General features: G+C 37.1%; 1 protein-coding gene across 3 annotated transcripts; it reads left to right on the forward strand.

Annotated features, from left to right (window-relative positions):
* Positions 1-227: 227 nt before the first annotated feature.
* Positions 228-7466, forward strand: LOC136230146 (bifunctional riboflavin biosynthesis protein RIBA 1, chloroplastic-like). Of its 3 annotated transcripts, none has more exons than XM_066019092.1 (7): positions 228-473; positions 829-1216; positions 1336-1557; positions 1865-2187; positions 2484-2613; positions 6255-6551; positions 6996-7466. In XM_066019092.1, exons 1-7 carry the CDS (start codon positions 424-426, stop codon positions 7263-7265), a joined length of 1680 nt encoding a protein of 559 aa, XP_065875164.1. In that variant the 5' UTR covers positions 228-423; the 3' UTR covers positions 7266-7466. The 3 variants fall into 3 exon arrangements, with proteins under 3 accessions (XP_065875164.1, XP_065875165.1, XP_065875166.1); XM_066019093.1 differs by having other exon boundaries at positions 925-1216; XM_066019094.1 differs by having other exon boundaries at positions 354-473; positions 1005-1216.
* Positions 7467-20460: the final 12994 nt, after the last annotated feature.

Below are 20460 nucleotides of genomic sequence, written 5' to 3' on the forward strand. Positions count from 1 at the left end.
AGTATCGTTATTTGGTGTGGTTTTTACTATTGGATTAATTTTATGCTTTATCATCTAATGGTGAAAACCACACCAAATAACGGTATTTTGTAAAAAACAAAGTAACCATAGCGGGCACCTGACAAGGAAATAGGGAAATGGTACAGTATATTTTGTTTGGAAAAAATTAAGTGGGTAAAATTGAGGATAAAGTAAAGTGGAAATGTTAAATAACATTATGAAGAGCCACGCCAGGTAGAAAGAAAATGCATCTACATCCACCTACACGTAATCCTTTATGCTCATTCTCTGATGCCGTTGGCGGTGGTGACGGATGATGCCCTCCCTCCTCTTGCTCATGCCCTTCACCTAATACCTTAACTTCGATCACTCTTCTCTTCTTCCTTTCTTAATTTCTTATTCAAACAAGGTCCCGGAGACGATATGGCTTCTCTTCACCTCTACAACACCTCCTTCGCACTCTCCAATTTTCAGTGAGTTCTTCTTCAATTCTTCTCTCTCCAATTTGTTTTTCATGGATAACGAAGTTTTGCATTTATGAGTCGAGAAATTCTTCAAAATTCAGTGTTTCATTGCTCTCATCCATTTTTATCCATGCATTCACAGAAAAGGAAATAGATAATTGTTTTGTTTTTATTCACAAATGGCTGCTCCATTCATATATTGCCACTCTCTGTTCATTGAATGGTTTCATGCGTCATCGAACGGGAGCCGATTGTTGCTATTGGAAAATTCCACCATTTGAATTATTTGATTGCACGAATTATTTCTTTTTGGAATAGATAATTCATGTATGTAACTATTTATTTCCTTTTCTCATTCTTCTAGAGGCTGCACTGGTTTGCATGATGCACATTCATTTACATTAAATCGGTCCGTAAGCAATCTGGCAGTTAGTAATCCAGCTAGGAAATTGTGCTTTAGATTCAATGGTAATGGTAGAGCAAGAGCCTCATTGATAACTGGAGATGATGATCTGCTCTCGATTCAAAATAACAATGCAGTTTCAGTACAGAGCGCTTCCATTGCCAAAAACCTCAATCAATCATCTGCCATTGAGTTACAACCTGATGCAATAGGTTTTGGAACACTTTCTGCAGAAATAACTCCAACTACATCTGCTTTCTTTCCTAATGATGATGAATATGATCTTGACTGCCCCACGGATGGATTTTCTTCAATATGGGAAGCTATTGAAGATATTCGTCAAGGCAAGGTTAGTCGGTTGTTCTCTTCCTTCCTGTTTCATTTGTGGGAGTCAGCAATTGTGTATAGCAAGTCTTTTGTCTTGAACAATATTCTAATGGTTATATATGGAATCCGAAAAATTTACAGTTGGTAATTGTTGTTGACGATGAAGACAGAGAAAATGAGGGAGATTTAATAATGGCAGCATCAAAGGTAACTCCTGAAGCAATGGCATTTATTGTCAAGCATGGAACTGGGATAGTATGCGTGAGCATGAAAGCAGAAGATTTGGAGAGGTTAGAACTTCCCCAAATGGTCACACAAAAGGAGAATGAGGAAAAGCTTTGCACCGCGTTCACTGTATCAGTGGTATGTGGTTATAACTTTTTGATGACATATGAAGGTTTTTTTGTTCGAAAGACAGCAGTGATTCCTCATTAACATGTTTTCATTCAACAATCTTCAAATTCTTGTATAAGAATGTAACAATTTGTTTGTCATATTCTTTCTGATCTGCAGCAATAAATTAGATATTCTTCAATTTATCTATTGAATAAGATGTTTACTTATTTCCAAAGAAAAAGGAAAAATAGAAGTTATATACCTTTTTGTATCTAGAAGTTGCTTACCTTTTCAGCTCGTGTTAACTTACTTTTTTGGCCTCGTGTTTGTCTAGGATGCAAAACATGGCACAACAACGGGTGTTTCAGCTCGTGATAGAGCAACTACAATTTTGGCTCTTGCATCTAGAGATTCTAAACCTCAGGATTTCAATCGCCCAGGTCATATATTCCCACTTAGGTACAGGGAAGGAGGGGTTCTAAAAAGATCTGGGCATACAGAGGCCTCTGTTGATCTCGCAATGCTGGCTGGGTTTGACCCTGTCGCTGTTTTATGTGAGATTGTTGACAACGATGGCTCTATGGCTAGACTACCCAGGCTTCGAGAATTTGCACAAGCTGAAAACTTAAAAATCATTTCGATAGCTGATCTGATCAGGTAGATCATCCAAGTTCAGTTACTTCTATATTTAAGGTTCATGGACTTGCTTCCACTTATTGTATATCTGCATTGATACATCTTCTTGATGAACCAACCTCCTCCTATAGCTATTATCCTAGTTTTCCTATGCTCATATTGGTTTCATATTTAAGTTACTATGCTCAGATTTTGCATATTGGAATTGTTACTGGAGCAATTGTGTTTTTGAAGTATATTATATTTTTTCGGTTATGTTGAGCTACTGAAAATAATACTCGTCTCTATAATGGATAAAAAAAAACAATATTTGGCAGATATAGGAGGAAAAGAGATAGATTGGTGGAGCTTGCTGCTGCAACTCCAATACCTACAATGTGGGGACCATTCAAAGCCTACTGTTATAGGTCATTGCTGGATGGGATAGAGCATATAGCAATGGTTAAAGTAAGACTTTCTCTTAATTGCTATACTCAATTGATAAATCTGTCTTCATAGTGTAATTTGTGCAACAATTGTAAACACTTGCTTCCTATTTGTTTATAGGAATTTTGTGTCTATATTAACTTCATAATCTATGTGAATATCTTGTAAATTTATAAACATGTTTGATTTACTCTTTTGTTGCTTTATCAGACGCTTTGACCCTTAGGGTCTGCTTGTTTTGAGGTTAAGGAAAGGTTAATTAAGGGAAGGTTTTTTTTGTTTTTTTTATGCAACTCCCTTAATCCTCATAGCTAGGTCAGGCATAATGGATTGCTATCTTTTGGCTGCTATAGGAGGTTTAGGGAATTTGAATCTTAGCAACAAGCAATATGACATGTTCATTTAGTCAATTTGGACGCTAAGAACATTAATTCATGGTTGTATAATCTTTCATTGTTTAACTATGAGGACACATGGATGAGACATAAACAGCAGCTCATAAAAGTATTTATATATAGGTCCAAAGGAACTTTACCATGTTCTTGAAGCACCGAGGTGATCCTACTTCAAAAATTGGCAGGGGAAGGCTTGCTCCCAGTACACCCTTGTGGTGGGACCCCTCCCCGGACCCTCGCTCAGCGGGGACGCGTAGTGCACCGGGCCGCCCTTATGCAACCTTGCTTGGGAAGGAGTTTAAGGTTAAATGTGAGTTACACAACCTTGAAATAACCTCAATTTCAGTCCCACCAAATTGGTGGGATCTGAAAGTTAAAGAAAATAACCTAACCTCCCCCCCTCACCTCCCCTTACTTCAATGAAACTTCTCAAACCCCATCCAAGCAAAGCCTTAGTCTATTATTCACGGAAATGGAAAAGGAAACTGAAACGAAAAAGAAAACAGACACTGTGAAACGGTTTTTGTTCAAAATACAGGAAATGGAAATGTGTGGCGAACGTGTAAATAATAAAACGTTAAGGGTATATTTGTAAAAATTATAATTATATCGTATGCATTTGTAAATTTTTGTAGATATGAAAAAAAACATAAAGGGTAAAATACGTTTATTTTATTTTGATATTATTATTATGTTGAGCTTGAGCAATTTGATCTAGAAAAGATTAGAGATCTAATCAAAGTGATCAGCGCTTGATGAATTACTGTTGATATTGGTTAGATCACAAATCTACTTCTTGAAACCTATTTTATTATAAGAAACAAGTTTCCAATTTTTAAAATTAGAGAAATGGTACCTGAAGTGTTTCTTACGAGTTCTGAAATGAAATCATTTCTGAAATGTGGAAACGCTTCAACATCAAAGCTTCCGTAGAATATTTCTCTGTTCAAATTTGAAAATGACTAGGATACCATAACATGAGTGTTTTGGTTGCTTATTTGCCCTGCAGTTTATGAGATGTTGTAGTTAACTGCAATTTTGTCCTTTGTAAGTTTCATAGTATTGTTATTTACTGTTATTATGATTATTTTAATTTCTGAAGGATCATAATTCAAATATATAATTTAGAAGCTATTTGGTCCAATAGGATGCTGTTATTGTTGGATCAAATTATTTATGTTTGAGTCACATTTGTTGATTTCTAATTTCCCCTTGTGTAGAGAAAAAATGAATGCCTGAACAGTTTACCTATCAACTAGAAGTGGCACAGGAATTAGATAAAGTTCTTTGAAGGATTGAGTAGACATTAAGAAAGGATGTTCTGTTTAGGATGACCAACCTTTTCTTGTTTTTGCTAAGGTGGATTGATTTAACAGTTATGGGTCTGAAGGTCAATATTGGATGGATGGAGTGATATGGATCCTCTCATGTTCACTTGATCATGGTAGGTCAACCATTCACTTAGGATTGGATGGTTGAAATTTCTCCACCATGGCCTATCGTGTTCACTTGAAAATGAGAGGATCCAAATTCTACTTGACCAAAGAGTTAAAAGTTGACGAAAATGGAGATCAAAGCTTGTAACGAGAGAGTGACAAGGTATGATTGTTTAAGATGATAGACAGGAAAAGTTAATGGTGAAAGCGGAAAAGAAATAACTGAGTTTCTAAAACTTTCATCACAGACTCCCTTAATCCTCATAGCTAGGTCAGGCATAATGGATTGCTATCTTTTGGCTGCTATAGGAGGTTTAGGGAATTTGAATCTTAGCAACAAGCAATATGACATGTTCATTTAGTCAATTTGGACGCTAAGAACGTTAATTCATGGTTGTATAATCTTTCATTGTTTAACTATGAGGACACATGGATGAGACATAAACAGCAGCTCATAAAAATATTTATATATAGGTCCAAAGGAACTTTACCATGTTCCCGAAGCACCGAGGTGATCCTACTTCAAAATCAATCATGAATTTGGAATTCTTCATTCCAAGTTTCTGGTCTTGATCGATCTTTGCTTATTTCTCATTTCCTGTCTTCTTTATTTGCATTTTTCAATCTTGAGTCCAAATTCAGTCTCATGCTTTGACAAGATTTTTTTTCCGTCTTGGATAGCTTTAGCAAGTATAAATTGGACTTTCCAAGTGTGCTTGACATACTTCTAGCAAATTGCAGTTTCCTGCTCTCTTTTTCCTTGTAGAAAGGCAAGATAGCCATATATGTTTTTTGGTCTTGCTTGATCATAAAGATTCATGGATTATTGAAGAACGACAGATACAGTGTACTTTATGTGACTGAAATTTGAAATGAATGTAATAGAATTTTCTGTATCTTATGTTAAACGATATGGTAATTTTACTTCAAAGAATTCTGTTTTCCTTTTAGTACTCATGCAAGTTTAAACTGAAATCATGACAAATCTGTAACAAGCAGTGGGGTTCCAGGGCCCTTTTTGTTAGTTTCTCTGGTACTGTGTTGTTCCTTTGTTTAATTCTGAGTTACTTGGTAGATTTTTTTTATTTAAATGAACGTTTAGGATGAATAAATGCAATAATTCCAAATGGTGAAGAAAGCAACAATTTTAGTTTGTCCTAAGAGACTGCTAACAATTTCTCTACCAAAAATTATAGTAGCCTTTGCTGGGTTCTAGCAATGTTTCAATTGATTTTTGAAGCTGTTGTCTTGTTAACTTATAAGTTTAGAATTCAGTGTTCCTTGACCAGTTTCACAAGTTAATAAAAATCAATTAGCATCTTCTTGTTATCCTTTCAGGTAGCTTCTTCAAATATTATTCTGTCCACTACCTTTTACTTTGACTCAAAAATTTACATATGTAATGGAGAACGGGTAAGCTAAGCTGAACATCACATGATAATGTGAGGATGAGGGGTGCTTAATTTTTTGTTCTTGTGGTTGTATAAACTGGGAGATTGCCACCTATGTCTTTATGAATGTCTAACTAACTTGACCAAAAACTACTACCAAACAGAGATTATATTTTCCGTATCTCCCGCATTGCAGCATATTTATGTTGTTGCCTGCCTGCTATTGGGAGTTTTGACTTCTATAGCTTGATGCAGATGCTGCCCTTTCCTTGAAATGTGCATGGAAGTTTGTTTTGTTTTCTCTAGACTAGATAAGTCTTCAGTCCTGAATGGAGAGAATTGGTCTTCAAATTTTGCTCATCAGTTTTATGTGCTGCGGTTATATTATATTATATTCTATTCTACCCTTGTAAAGAATAATAACATACTGTCATGTACAGGGTGAGATTGGAGATGGTAAAGATGTTCTTGTGAGGGTACATTCTGAATGCCTCACTGGTGACATATTCGGATCTGCTAGATGTGATTGTGGAAATCAACTAGCCCTTGCAATGAAGCAAATTGAAGCAGCTGGCAGGGGCGTATTGGTTTACCTCCGTGGTCATGAAGGAAGAGGAATAGGTTTGGGCCACAAGCTTCGTGCTTACAACCTACAGGACGATGGACGTGACACAGTTGAAGCCAATGAGGAGCTAGGTTTACCTGTTGATTCCCGTGAATATGGCATTGGAGCACAGGTACATCTTCACTACCTATTCCTAATATCATATATTTTTTCTGCTTAAATCTACGTATGAATTATTAACTTGCACAACTGAATGCACCACAAAAAGAAAAAAGAAAAAAAACAGGAGCTGAACAATTTTAATAATTTTGTGGCTGATCTGACTGGAGAACTAACTTGATTTAAAATTTTGTTTTTGACGAAAAATTATCAATTTGTCTTATTGGACTAGATTGATTTATTAGTCATGTCATTTAAAGTTTGATCAAGTTTCTTTCTTAGTATTGATATAGAAGATAGCTGTTCCAGGTAGCTCGAGACATTTATTTCTGCTTTTGTTCTGTAGCTATTTGGACCATAGTTAGCATATTCATTCGTATTCATTTTGTTCTCCATCTTTCTCCTTCTTTGTGCATTTATATTTACGGGGCTAAATGCATGACACGGTTTATTGCAGATTTTGCAAGATCTGGGTGTGCATACAATGAAGTTGATGACAAACAATCCTACCAAATATGTTGGGCTCAAAGGTTATGGCCTGGCAATTGCAGGCAGAGTTCCATTGGTAACTCCAATAACTCCAGAGAACATGAGATATTTGGAGACAAAAAGTGAAAAGATGGGGCACATTTACTTTCCGGATTCGAATGGCGCTGTTAATGGCGCTGTCAGTGAAAATAATGATTCAAGTGGTGGAACTTTACCGGACTGTGCATCCACGGAATAGCTGCATTAAGGAGGTAGGTAATACAGTGTCTTTGACATGATTTAGAGCATCAAATACGAAATTCAAGTTCTTACTGCATGCTAATTCCTAAATGCATTCTTTTCGGCTAGAAAGGAGAGGCTGTAGTTTTCAGCCATTTTATCCTTTCCTTTGACAGAAGATGTTATGTGAGTTAAATTATAAATGTGTGTGTTAAGTTTATTGAGATGTCCCTTCAAATATATCAAGAGAAGGGGTTAATTACACCATGTTCCCTAACTTTTGGATTATAACATAATAATCATATTATTTCAATTTCTAGCAACAAATTTTTCTAACATTCATTTTCTTGACTAAAATACTGGATCATCACCCCATTGGGCATTGATTAAATATTCTTACCCAATGCTGACATCACCTAAATCCTTCAATATGATAAGGATGTGTCTAGAAACACTATATCCCAACATATAGAGTAATGAATTTCTTAAAATACAGCTTTTTATGCTCTAAAGTTTACATGTCTAGTGATCGAAGACACTGGATTCTAGCCTGAAGAAATAATTTTGCAAAAACATAAAAGTTGAAAGAGTGTGTTGTTCTAAATTGAAGTTATACTGTTATTATGTTGATAGTTCAGAAATCAGAGGAGTGTGAGTGTAATTAACTCCAAGAGAAGGGCAGCAATGGGGTTTTATGACAGAGAACACTTGACAAGACTGGATTGTATTCCAGGCTTGAGATGTCCAGATGATTAAGACAGCAAATCTAATTAATCTTGGTAGGTTCTGAGAAAACATCACATATACATACTAATCGAAATTCCGTGCAATGTACAAGATACAAAATTTTTGTATAAATAAATTGATATATTTTACTTTTGAACAATTTTATATTATATATGTTTAAAATTAATATTTTTTTTAATTCAAATAAAATTAAATTAATTTTGAAAATAAAAAATTATTAATTTTTTTATAGAATTTTAATTGAAGGTGAATGATTGATTTATTTTTAGAAAAATCAATAATCTGTATAAAAAGTAATTTTAATATATATATATTTTTATATTTTTTTTGTAACTGATTTTTTTTAAAATAACAATAATTAATTAAGAAATATTAGAATACAATGAAAATCAAATTAAATTAAACTAATAGTATACGTATAAAGAAGCATTACAATTTATGTTAGAAATTGTTACAATTAATATGTTTGTGATATGTTTTTGATATTAAGTGACTTTATCAATTTAATATGTTACATTTGTATATTTAACATTTGCATTAAAAAACTTTAATTGCCTATAAAAAAAATAAAATTCATAACAATTAGATATAAATTTATCTTAACAATCATTTTGCTTGATGAAATTTCATGATCATCAAAGTACTTGAATTCAATTATTCGTTAGGTTATAATAACCTAATATATCCAATTGAATCAGCTTAAAGTGATGAGTTTCCATCTCGTAATATCTTATTAAGACATTCAATCAATTTGTTATCAGTCACGATCGCATATATCACTTTTTTGACTTCATTAATATTTTTTTTAATAATTATATATATTTGAGAAAAAAAATCAATTGCATTAAATGAATGAGTTTGAGTCGTTACAAAGGGAATCAACTAACCAAACAGGAATGAAGAAAGATGAAAAAACGCTAGAATTGGAACGGGTATGTCGTGATTGTTGGCTAAAAGAAGCTTACTGTTCTGGATAAGGTTGTTGAACTCTGACGAATGTCATGATTGTTGGCTAAAAGAAGCTTACTGTTCTGGATAAGGTTGTTGAACTCTGACGAATCTGCCTTATTTGAGTTAATACTATCCACAAAACAAAGGAATAGAAAACAAAAATGAAAAATGCTCCTATTGAGAGCCGTCCTTTCCTTGTGAAGGGTTTAGGGTTTATCGTTTTTTCGTATCTTTGAATGGCTGCTGCGGCTGTTCCGATCACCATGGACAATCAGCTACAAAACCTACACATCGTCGACGACAGGTTTGAATTCCCTGAAGAGGAAATCCAGCCGGCAACGAATCTGTATCATTTATGCCTTGTTGGTACTGTAGTTACAAACCGAACATTTAATTTTTAATATATTCAAAAGCAGAATAGCAAGCATTTGGCACCCGGGGAGGGGTATTACGATCACTGATCTAGGTGGAAAGCTGATTTTGTTCAGATTCTACCACGAACACGACCTGAATTGGGTTATGGAGGGGGGGGCATGGACTTTTGATAGTAACTTGCTTGCGTTACAAGTAATTGCACCAGGAGCTAATCCGAGTAATATCCCACTGCACTTTATTAACATCTGGGTTTAGGTACACGAGCTTACGGCTCCTTTCTTCACAGAAGCTGTTGGTAAAGTGTTGGGTGACTTCATCGGCACTTTTGTGTCTTTTGATCCAAAAAAACAAATGGTCTGCAAATAAGACCTATTTTCGTATCCGGGTATGTATCGATATCAGATTGCCGTTGAAAAAAGTAAAAAAGGTCAAAAGAGCGGGAGGAACGTGGCTGGTTGGGGATTTTAAATACGAAAGGCTCCCTACCTTCTGCTTTATTTGTGGTTTAGTTGGCCACATCGACCGTCATTGTGAGAAATATTTTGCACAACCAATAATAGAAATTGTAAGAGGGTGGGACTCATCTATCCGAGCACCAAACTGCAGATTAAATGCCTTAGATGGAGAGAGGTGGCTACGGGACGACTCGGAGGAGTGGTCTAGCTGGCAGGAGAGGGCGGGTTGGAGAGGTTTTGAGCTGAGCAACATCTCGCAGCTTGGTTCAAATTTGGGTAAAGGAAGGGAGGAGGAAGGTGTAAATCCGCAGAATGGAAAAGAAAAGGTAACTGATGATGGTCTGGTATTCCAGGAGGAGCGCAAACGTCACAGAGATAATGTTCCAGGGTTCCAGCTAGTACATCGACCTGAGCAGACTAGTTCCATAGTATGTGAAGATCAGCTGATGATCGAGGGACAGGATACCAGTGCAGGTTTTATTGAGGAGTCCGATCCAAAAAATGGAACACAGGCAGGCCCAAATGGAGGGGTCTGCCCAGATATATGAAGATTCTGAGTTGGAAGTGTTAGGGTAGTTCCGGTTTTCTGTGAGCTGGTTCGAGCTCACAGACCTGATGTCATCTTTTTGTTTGAAACGCTTATGTGCAAGTCCAAAATCGAGTTTCTGAAGAATAAAATAAAATTTGAATGTTGTTACAATGTGGATAGTGTTGGTCGAAGTGGAGGGATTTGTGTGTTCTGGAAAGATACTAGCTGTTGTTCGCTATTGTCTTTCTCAAACCATCATATTGATATGGAAGTTGTGGCGGGTTACTAGGTTCTATGGATGTCCGGAATGGAACAGAAGGAGAGAATCTTGGGAGCTGTTGCGGTCTTTAGCATCCCAGTCCCAATTACCTTGGGCTATTCTAGGAGATTTTAATGATTTACTTGCGCCGGAAGATAAGCAGGGGCTACATGATCATCCTGAGTGGTGTTACAGGGGCTTTAGAGAGACAATTAGTGAGTGTGGCTTGATTGCTCTTCCCCTTACGGGATATCAGTTCACATGGATTCGACATAGAGGGAAGCCAAACGAAGTCCAGAAGAAACTTGACACATTTTTCGTTAATTTGTCATGGCAAGAAAAACTCCCAAACGGATCCTCTTTAAACACAATGGCCCCGTTATCTGACCATAGCCCTATTGTCCTACAAACGGAGCTACTACTGAGGAATCGACCGAGTAGTCGTTTCATGTTTGAGAACAAATGGCTCCGTGAGAATGATTTGGAACCTACTGTCAAAGCGGGTTGGGAAGCAATGGGACATGCGGGGACCCTTGATAGATTGTCAAATGTGGCGGGCCATCTTGATCGTTGGGGTCGAGCGCTGTTACGAACGGAACAAGCTGATTCTCGCGCTGGATTGGCTCGAATGGAGCAGCTTCGCGTATCCTCTACGGAGCAGGCCGCGAGTGATTATGAATTGGTCAGACAGCAGGTGATCGACAGTTTGTTGAAAGTGGAGGATCATTAGAGACAGTGGGCAACGGTGGAATGGCTGTTCGATGGTGACTCTAACACCAAGCTCTTCCATGCTGTTGCCAATGGTAGAAAAAAGAGGAATAAAATCAGCAGACTGCAAAACGGGATCGGAAACTGGACATCTGACCCTGACGAACTTTGTCAGATTGCACAGGACTATTTCTCCAACCTGTTTGACGGCGGGTCGGAGGATTTTGCTCTTGTCACTGACCTGATTACCACCAAAGTATCTAGGGAGGACAATGAACAACTGCTACAGGATTTCACAATTGAGGAATTCAAGTCTGCTTTGTTTGAGATGCACCCTGACAAAGCCCTTGGGCCTGACGGTTTCAATCCTGGATTCTTTCAGAGATTTTGGACACTACTTGGAGCTGATATCTTTCAGGCAAGCTGCAATTGGCTTCACTCTGGTATGTTTCCTCCAGGCTTAAATGATACCATTATTCCTTTGATCCCAAAATGTGAACAACCTAGCTCTATGAAGGACCTTCGGCCTATAGCCCTATGCAATGTAATCTATAAAATAATCTCAAAAGTGCTTGCTAATGGACTCAAGAGGATTCTTCCTGGGCTTATCTCTGAAAATCAATCTGCATTCATCGAGGGAAGATCAATTCATGATAATATTCTTATGGTTTTTGAGGTTATTCACAGTATGAAAAGAAACATGCATAGGAAAAATTGGGATGTTGCCCTTAAGATTGATATTAGCAAGGCCTATGATAGAGTGAATTGTGATTACCTTATTGGCATGCTCCTTAAATTTGGTCTTGACCTTAGGTGGATTAAATACATCATGCTTTGTGTCAGTACAGTGAAATACTCAGTAAAAGTTAATGATAGATTGGTGGGTCCTATAACTCCAAAACGGGGTCTTAGACAGGGCGAACCGTTATCTCCATACCTCTTTCTGCTTTGTGCGGAAGGTTTATCATCTCTGATTTCACACTCTGAGAGGTTGGGGAAATTGCATGGGGTTCGTGTTTGTAGAAGAGCCCCCCCCCCCCCCCCAATCTCTCACTTATTATTTGCTGATGATGCATTCATGTTCTTTCGGGCAAATCTTGAGGAAAGTAGGGAGATGAAGAGTATTTTATCCGTGTATGAAGTGACTTCGGTCCAGGCAGTCAATTTTGCTAAATCTGGCATTATGTGCAGTAGTAATGTGGATCCTCTTCTTGCTGAAGGAGTCTCCATCATTCTGGGTGTTAATCAACCCCTTGATACTGGACGTTATCTGGGCTTACCATCTTTGGTTGGAAAGAAAAAGAGGGCCATATTTGCTCAGCTAAAGGATAGACTGTGGAGAAAGATAACAGAGTTGGTCGAATAAGCCTCTATCTAAGGCGGGTCGGGCAACATTGATACGCACTGCGGGCACTGTTCAAAACGAAGGCCACCTGGACCGCCTAGGTGCTCGAAATCGAGAATCCGTCCCGATTTTCTATAATTAGTCCCTCTAGGCGTTTTATTGATTCCTAGACGATTTTCAGCCGCTTGGGCTCCGCCTAGGTCGCCTCGGCACCGCCTAGACCGCCTAAGTACAGCCTAAACGACAATGAATAAAAACATTTTTAATTGTGAATTTATTGTTTTGCTTTATTATAATTCACTTTTAAGTTGTTTTAATGATATTGTTGTTGAAATGTTGATGTTTGCACAAGTTTAAAGATATATATTACAAATATACGTGTTTTTCTATATTAAATTAATTTTATATTGTTATTTTTAGATAGTATAATACATACTTTAATTGTATTTATACAATAATTTGTTGATTAATAAATAAAAAATACAAAAATACAAATCCGATTAATCCCTGATTAATCTCTGACTAATCCCCGATTAATCTTCGAGGGCCCTGTCCGCCCGACTAGCGCCTAGCGTTTTTTACAACCTTGACTGCGGGACAGGCCATACCCATTTACTATATGAGCGTCTTCTTGATTCCTACCTCCACGGCTGAGGAGCTTCAGCGGATGTTAAACTCCTTCTAGTGGGGAAATAAGAAGGATGGATCTCGTGGAATTAACTGGATGGTTTGGGATAAACTGTGCACCCCAAAGGATGGTGGAGGATTGGGATTCAGGGATTTCACTGCTTTTAATTTAGCTTTATTAGGAAAACAAGGGTGGCGACTTCAGTCATCCCCAGATTCTCTTGTCAGTCAAGTTTTCAAAGCCAAATATTACCCAAATGGGGAGTTTATTGAAGCTCGGTTAGGACATTCTCCTAGCTTCATTTGGCGGAGTATCTGGAGCTCTCAATTATTGCTGAATAAAGAAGTAGATGGAAGATAGGGAATGGCCAATCGATCAATGTGTGGAATGATAAGTGGTTGAGGAATGAACACAGTCAAAAGATCACCTCCCCTAGAGTGGATGGATTGGAAGGCTTACGGGTTAGTGACTTATTCATTCCGAATTCTCATGACTGGGATGTTGAGTTGCTTGAAGAACTCTTTACTGAGTCGGACATTGCGGATATCTGTCGTACTGCTGTCAGAATGGAGGGTCGTCAGGATGAATTAATTTGGGGTGGTTCAAATTCAGGGCTCTACACTGTTAAAAGTGCCTATCGCACCGCAATGAGAGAGGATGAGGGTGTTCAAAGTTTTCAGGTCGAAGGGGATTGGCGTCTGATTTGGTCGGTTGTTGTACCGTATAAGGTGCGCTATTTCTGTTGGAGCCTGGTTCGGGATTGTATTCCAACTCGGGTCAAATTAAGGAGACGAGGGATTGACATACCTGACGAGTGTGTGATGTGTGGCCTGGACATTGAAGACGCTTGGCACCTTTTCTGGTTGTGCCCAAAAGCACAGTCGATATGGCAAGAGGCGGGCCTTCTTGGGAATCTGGAACAGAAAGCTACTGATGCTGACAATTTTGCATCCTTATTTTTTGATTTCTGCAGGTCAAATACTCTTAGGAATGTGCAGCTATTTATGGTCTTGTTATGGTGCTGTTGGCAAGCGCGGAACGACAAATTCTAGAAGCAGACCACTAGTCCGACGACGATCGTTGTTGACGGAGGCAGGAGAACCCTGTTGGACTAGCAGGCCGCATAGAGGCATCAGAATCTCTCAGGTGTCGAGTCGAGTTCTGCTCTGTGCGTGAACAAATGGCAACGCCCTCCCCCTCATTCCCTCTCTTGCTGTACTGATTACAGCACCTTCACAATTCTTGGGAAATCTGGCAATAGCGCGGCGATAAGAAGGCTCGACGGTTCTTTTGTTGCTGCTCGAACTGGGACGACGGACGACTTGATGGACTCCCGCAAAGGCGAAGCATGGGCTCTCCTCCAAATGATGAAATGGTATATACGAATCTTCCTGATATATACGAATTCAGGGATCTAATTGGTCAGATCCGGCTCTTACTATCAACTCACAACAGCTTCTCTATTCGTTTTATCTTAAGGCTGGAAAATGGTTTAGCTCATGTCTTGGCAAGAGCGGCCGCCCAACATGTTAGCCCATTTTATTATGATGTTATTCCGATTTTTGTTTCGCTTTCTGTTCTGAATTTCTATAATGACTCTCAGCATTAATAAATTTCTCTTTCAAAAAAAAAAATGAAATGAAATGACGAAAAATAAAATTATGAGAGAATTATCTTTATCTTGTTTATTTTTTTTTATTTCGAAAATAAGAGAATGTCAGGATATAGGCATATAATGAGGAGACTGCAATGTTTTTTGCTCATTAATTCAAAAATTTAAGTTTTTTTTAATAAAATATTAAGTCATAAATTAATGTTAGTTAAATAAAATTAAATCGCAATTCTAACAAAAAAAAGTTTATAATTAATATTTAAAATTAATTCTATTAAATAAAGTGACAAAGATATTTGTTTCTATTAAATTGTCATCATAAAATACAAAAAAGAGAGAGAAAAGTCTTCTTCTTCCTTCCATCTCTTCAACTCTCTCGCTTCTGGTTAAAGAAGAAAAAATTCTCCATAGATGAAAATTTTGCTCCTCTAAAAGAAAACAGAAGCATACTCTTGAGGAGGCTGCTCTCCTTGATCAGAATATTAAGAAAGCAAAATCAAGCAGCAAAGAATATTTTATGGAAGACGTGAATCGGGATAATTTAGTGGATAACCGAATGGTTAGCATCTTTAAGATAACCATTTTTTATCCCATCAATCAACCACATGAAAAACGTGTTGCAAAACTCTCCTTCAAAGAGACCTTCGTAAGAGTTAAAGCAACTCAGCCTGAGATAATGAACATACCGAGAAGATTTACTTAGATGACTAAAAAGATGACGATATGGATGATATTAAAAAAATGTCCAACAATCTATGTTGAGAAAGATGAGAAAGCTAGATTTAGAAAACCATGGAAGAATTCTCTAATAATAGAACTTTTTGGGAAACAGGTTGGGTATAAATACTTGGAAAAAATGATTAGGGGATCGTGGAAGTCCAAAGCTAAAATGGACGTCATCGCTTTAGAGAATGATTACTTCCTGGTTAAATTTTATTCTATTAAGGATCACAATTTTACCAAATAAGAGGGACCTTGCATGATTTTGGATCATTATCTCACAATCGACCTTTGTTTCCCAACTTCGATCCAACTTTGGACCCCCAAAAGTTGTCTTAATCTGGGTAAGAATTCCTTGTCTCCCAATTGAATAGTATGATGAGTGTTTCCTCATGAGGCTCACAAATTAGTGGGCAATCTTATCCGAATTAAAAAAAAAATACTAGTGAAGTCTCTAGAGGAAAATTTGCTCGCATTTGTGTTGAAGTGGATCTTAATAAACCTTCTATATCAAAATTCAAATTGAAGAGGATGATGAGTAAATTTGAGTATGAAGGAATTCACCTTGTCTGTTTTGGTTGCAGTAAGTATGGCCATTGAAAAGATTTATGCTCGGATACCAAGTTACTGACGGAAGAGGTAACACATGGAGATGATGTCACAAACGTTGGAGAAGAAGATGGTAATCTAAACATAAATAAGAAAACTGAAGTTAATCCGGAAATTACCGAAAAAATTAGGCCTTAGATGTTGGTTACCAAAAATATAATGAATCCCCGTAGTCAAAATTGTTAACGTAAGGAAGATTTAAATTTCAAAGACAATGGGTCAAAATTTAATGCCTTGCATTTAGAGTCAATTAGAGGTGATTCAGTGATATTTAAGAGTAAAGGTGTTGGAAATGAGCATAATTGAATGAGCAATTCAAGAAGTAATAACGGTTAAGAAAATGAGGATTTAAATTTCAAAAAGAATGAGTCAATATTTAATGCCTTGAATTTAGAGTCAACTAGAGATGATTAGGTGATATTATACCAGATATAAATGAGCTATGATTTGGGAAGGCTTTATTCTTACAAAAAATAAAAAAGTAAAATACCTAATATTCTAATATTCAAACTCAGAGACCATCTGTAAAAAAAAACTGTTTTTTTTAACAGGAAACCAGTGACACCGTTTTTTTACACAGAAGGAGAGTGTTTATTAGATATCAGCAATCAGAACATTACACAAAAAATCCAGAGGGGTCGAAAGCCACTCTTCATCAGCCAATGTCTCTCCTACCAATCTAGCAAGATTATGTGCAGCACAATTAGTTGTCCTCCTAATAAACTGAATAGAGCAGTTAACTAGCTCGTTAATAATAGAGATACAGTCTCGGACTATGACAAAATAAGGCAAAACCGCCTCTGTTGTGTGAGCCATTGGCTGGACAAAAATTTGGGAATCAGTTTCGATGATAATATTGGATCAGCCCTTGTCTTGAATCCACCTCAGAGCCTCTCGAATGGACATGGCCTCCGCCGTCGATGCATCAATCTGTCCATGCAGAACACCATTACGCGCAACTACAAAGTTTCCAGTTTTATTCCGGATGATCTAGTCGAACTCGCATACACCTGTAGCCTCGAACACAGCCACATCAGAATTGAATTTCAAGAAGCCGAATGGCGGAGGAGACTAGCCACCAGACGCGCGATTAACTTCCTGTCGAGACGTACCTGTACACTGCCTAGCGCGTTTCCAATTATCCAAAAACATCAGTGCCTGGTGAACACATATCGGAGCTGCTGATCCTGTCTGATTCCAGACCATGTCATTGCGTTGGAACCAAATTCTCCAACACACCACAGCTGCAACCTCCTGTAACTGCCTATTTCGGGCTGAAAATGAAATCCAAGACTCACGGAAACTCCCAAACTGCGGGCTGATATCCCCAACAGACGATAAAGCCCAAACACTCTGTGCATATTCACAGGATACTAACGCATGATAAGTGCTTTCAACCTTTCTCAAACACCTGGGGCAGATGTCACTCACTGGTACTCTACGAGCTTTGAAGGCATCCATAGTAGGCACAATATGAGATAAAGCTCTCCAAATTAGGTCCTTAACATTGGGAGGCACACACAAATTCCAAAAGGCATTCCAGTTTACCACAGGCTCATTCCTAGGTGAAAAGTGATGTTGTAATGACCGGTACCCGTGCTTCACAGTATACTTTCCTTTCCTATCCCCAAGCTAGTACCAACCATCCAGATGTAAATTTCGGCCCAAAGGGATATTCCTAATGAGAGCTTGGTCCCTAGGAACAAATAGCCCGCTAATCAGCTCCCAATCCCAACCTCCACCAGGTTCCATTCGTAAGTCCTCCATAGTACACAGATCGACTCCTTGCAGACACGGGCTCACAACGAATGGGTGATCCGCCGAAGGAAGCCAGGGGTCTTCCCAGATCCGAACCTCCCTGCCAGAACCAATTAAGCGCCAAGCACCCAAACGAACTACATTCTGGGCAGTCATCACGCTTCGCCAAATATAGCTCGGGCAATGTGGTAATCCGGCTTCCAGAAAGGAAAACTTAGGGTAGTAACAAGCCTTATAGACTCGAGCAAGCAAAGAGTCAAGGTTAGTGAGTAAACGCCATCCCTGTTTGGCAAGAAGGGCCACATTATATAGATGCAATTTTCGGAAGCCCATACCGCCAAATTTCTTAGGAATACAAAGTCTATCCCAGGATCTCCAGTGAATACCACCATTGTCCGCTCCCGATGAGCCCCACCAAAAAGAATTCATAATTCTTTCAAGATTCATACATAAGCCCCCTGAGATTAAGAACAGACTCATTGCATAGACGGGAAGTGCCTGGATGAAACCAGTGACACTGTTTTAAACAATATAATATAATGTGAGAAACAATAGCAACTCCATACTTTGTTAGACATAAATTTTTCTTTTTAAAATACAAAATATTTAACAAGTAGTCAAAATTCTTATAATTCTATTCTAAAAAAATTCCTACAATCTTTATCTTTATTACAGATAAATTTATGTTGTTCTTGTATTTTTGAACAGAAAGTTTATATTGTTGTTCTTTATTACTATTATTTTTGTAACCATGTGACTTTTGCATTAGATACTTGTAAGTTGTATTCTTTTTCATTTCAAAACTTGTTTAGTACACAAATTAATTCCTTATTTGGGAGGGAGTTAATGGAGAAGTTAAATATCATCAGGGGCAGAGTCAGTCCAGGGTCCGGGAGGCCCCGGCCATCGGCTCCGCCATTGCGTATCGTTACTTTTGTCCTGTGCAGCCCTCCCAAGTGTTGGTTTATATTTAAGATATATATAGAGTCGGTCCTGATATTTTATGGCCCCTAAGGCGAAATTAGAAATAATGGACCATTAAATTGTATTAAAAAATCTAAAATAGAAATTTGAGTCTATTTTAGATCTAAAATATCATATTATTTGATCAACTTTTAGACCTGAATGAATATTATAACTAAATTTATAAAATAAATAAATAGTATATATTCAATAAAATTTAAAATTTTGGACCCCTTTTAGTCTTGGGTTCTGGGCGGCCGTACCCCCGGCTTATGTCCAGGACCGGCCCTGCATATATAGTATTATTTTAATAGTTTAAAGTAATTGAGTTAGTTTAAGAGCATTATTTTTAAGGTTAAAGGTTATGGGTTCAATCCACTCAAAACTCATTTGTGTTTTATATAGCTTTATTTATTTAAACTTTATTTTTCCAAATGAAATCTTTATTGGCCCTGTTTGGGAATTAGCTGTTAGCTGTTAGCTGATTACATTAGCTGTTAGCTGTTAGCTGATTACATTAGCTGATTTGACTAGCTGATTTGATTAGCTGTTTGTGTAGACCTGTTTGGTAAAAATTAGCTGATTGATAATAGCGGTTTGTGCAAAAAAACGAATAAGGGCATTAATTTTGGCGCAGGAGAAGAGGGAGTCTATCTATTATGGTTAAAGAAGTCCATTAATTTTAATATTGCAAAACGCTAATTGAAAAAGCTCCTTTTAAGAGCTTTTTCTAAATTAGCGTTTTCATCCCAAAACTCTCTCCAAAACCTCTCTCCACCAAACACTCCAATTAGCGGTTTCAGTGGTCAAACCTCTAAAGTTGATCAAAATCGCTCTTTTTATCCCAAAATGCTCTTTACCAAACAGGACCATTAACATAACACTTTTAAATTTATTTTTGTTATATCTCATTTTCATAAAAAAAAAATTTAATTTCTCAAATAACTTAATTTCTAAATTCATTTTTATAAAAAATTATAAATAATTTATAGCTAAAAATAATAAAAAAAAGTGTTATAATTTTTAACCAACATACCTAAACAACAAAGTTTTAACGTGCTGAGACTAAAACAAATTTGCCCAGTCCTAATGGGCTGGACTTCAGAAAATTAAGTCCAACAACAAGGCTAAATTTAGCCCCCAAATATTGATTCTTGGCTCCGCCACTGAATATTATATTAACCTTGTTTGGTTGTTTTTGGAGAGTAAATGAAGGTTAACAGAAGTTAAATGTTTACTTCCTTCAAATTGAAGGTTAATCAAAGTAATGGAAAGTTTAATAAAAAAAATTATCTCTGCAAAGTAAATTTAATTTTACTTATGTATATTTAATCTCCCAAATGAAGTTAAATTTTTACCTCGTTTATATTCTATGAACTCTCAAACAAAGTTAATTTGTAACTTTCATTTCCATCCATTTTGTTTCCTTTCCATTATCTCATTTAATTCTACACTCGTTAATTTTCAAACTCCCAAACAAAAACAAAGGTTAGTTTGAGTGGTTAAGATCTTCAAATTGCTTAAACTGAATCTTGAATTGGAATCCTAACATAGT

This window comes from Euphorbia lathyris, chromosome 5 (genome assembly GCF_963576675.1).
Source record: "Euphorbia lathyris chromosome 5, ddEupLath1.1, whole genome shotgun sequence".
Classification (NCBI taxonomy): Eukaryota; Viridiplantae; Streptophyta; class Magnoliopsida; order Malpighiales; family Euphorbiaceae; genus Euphorbia; species Euphorbia lathyris.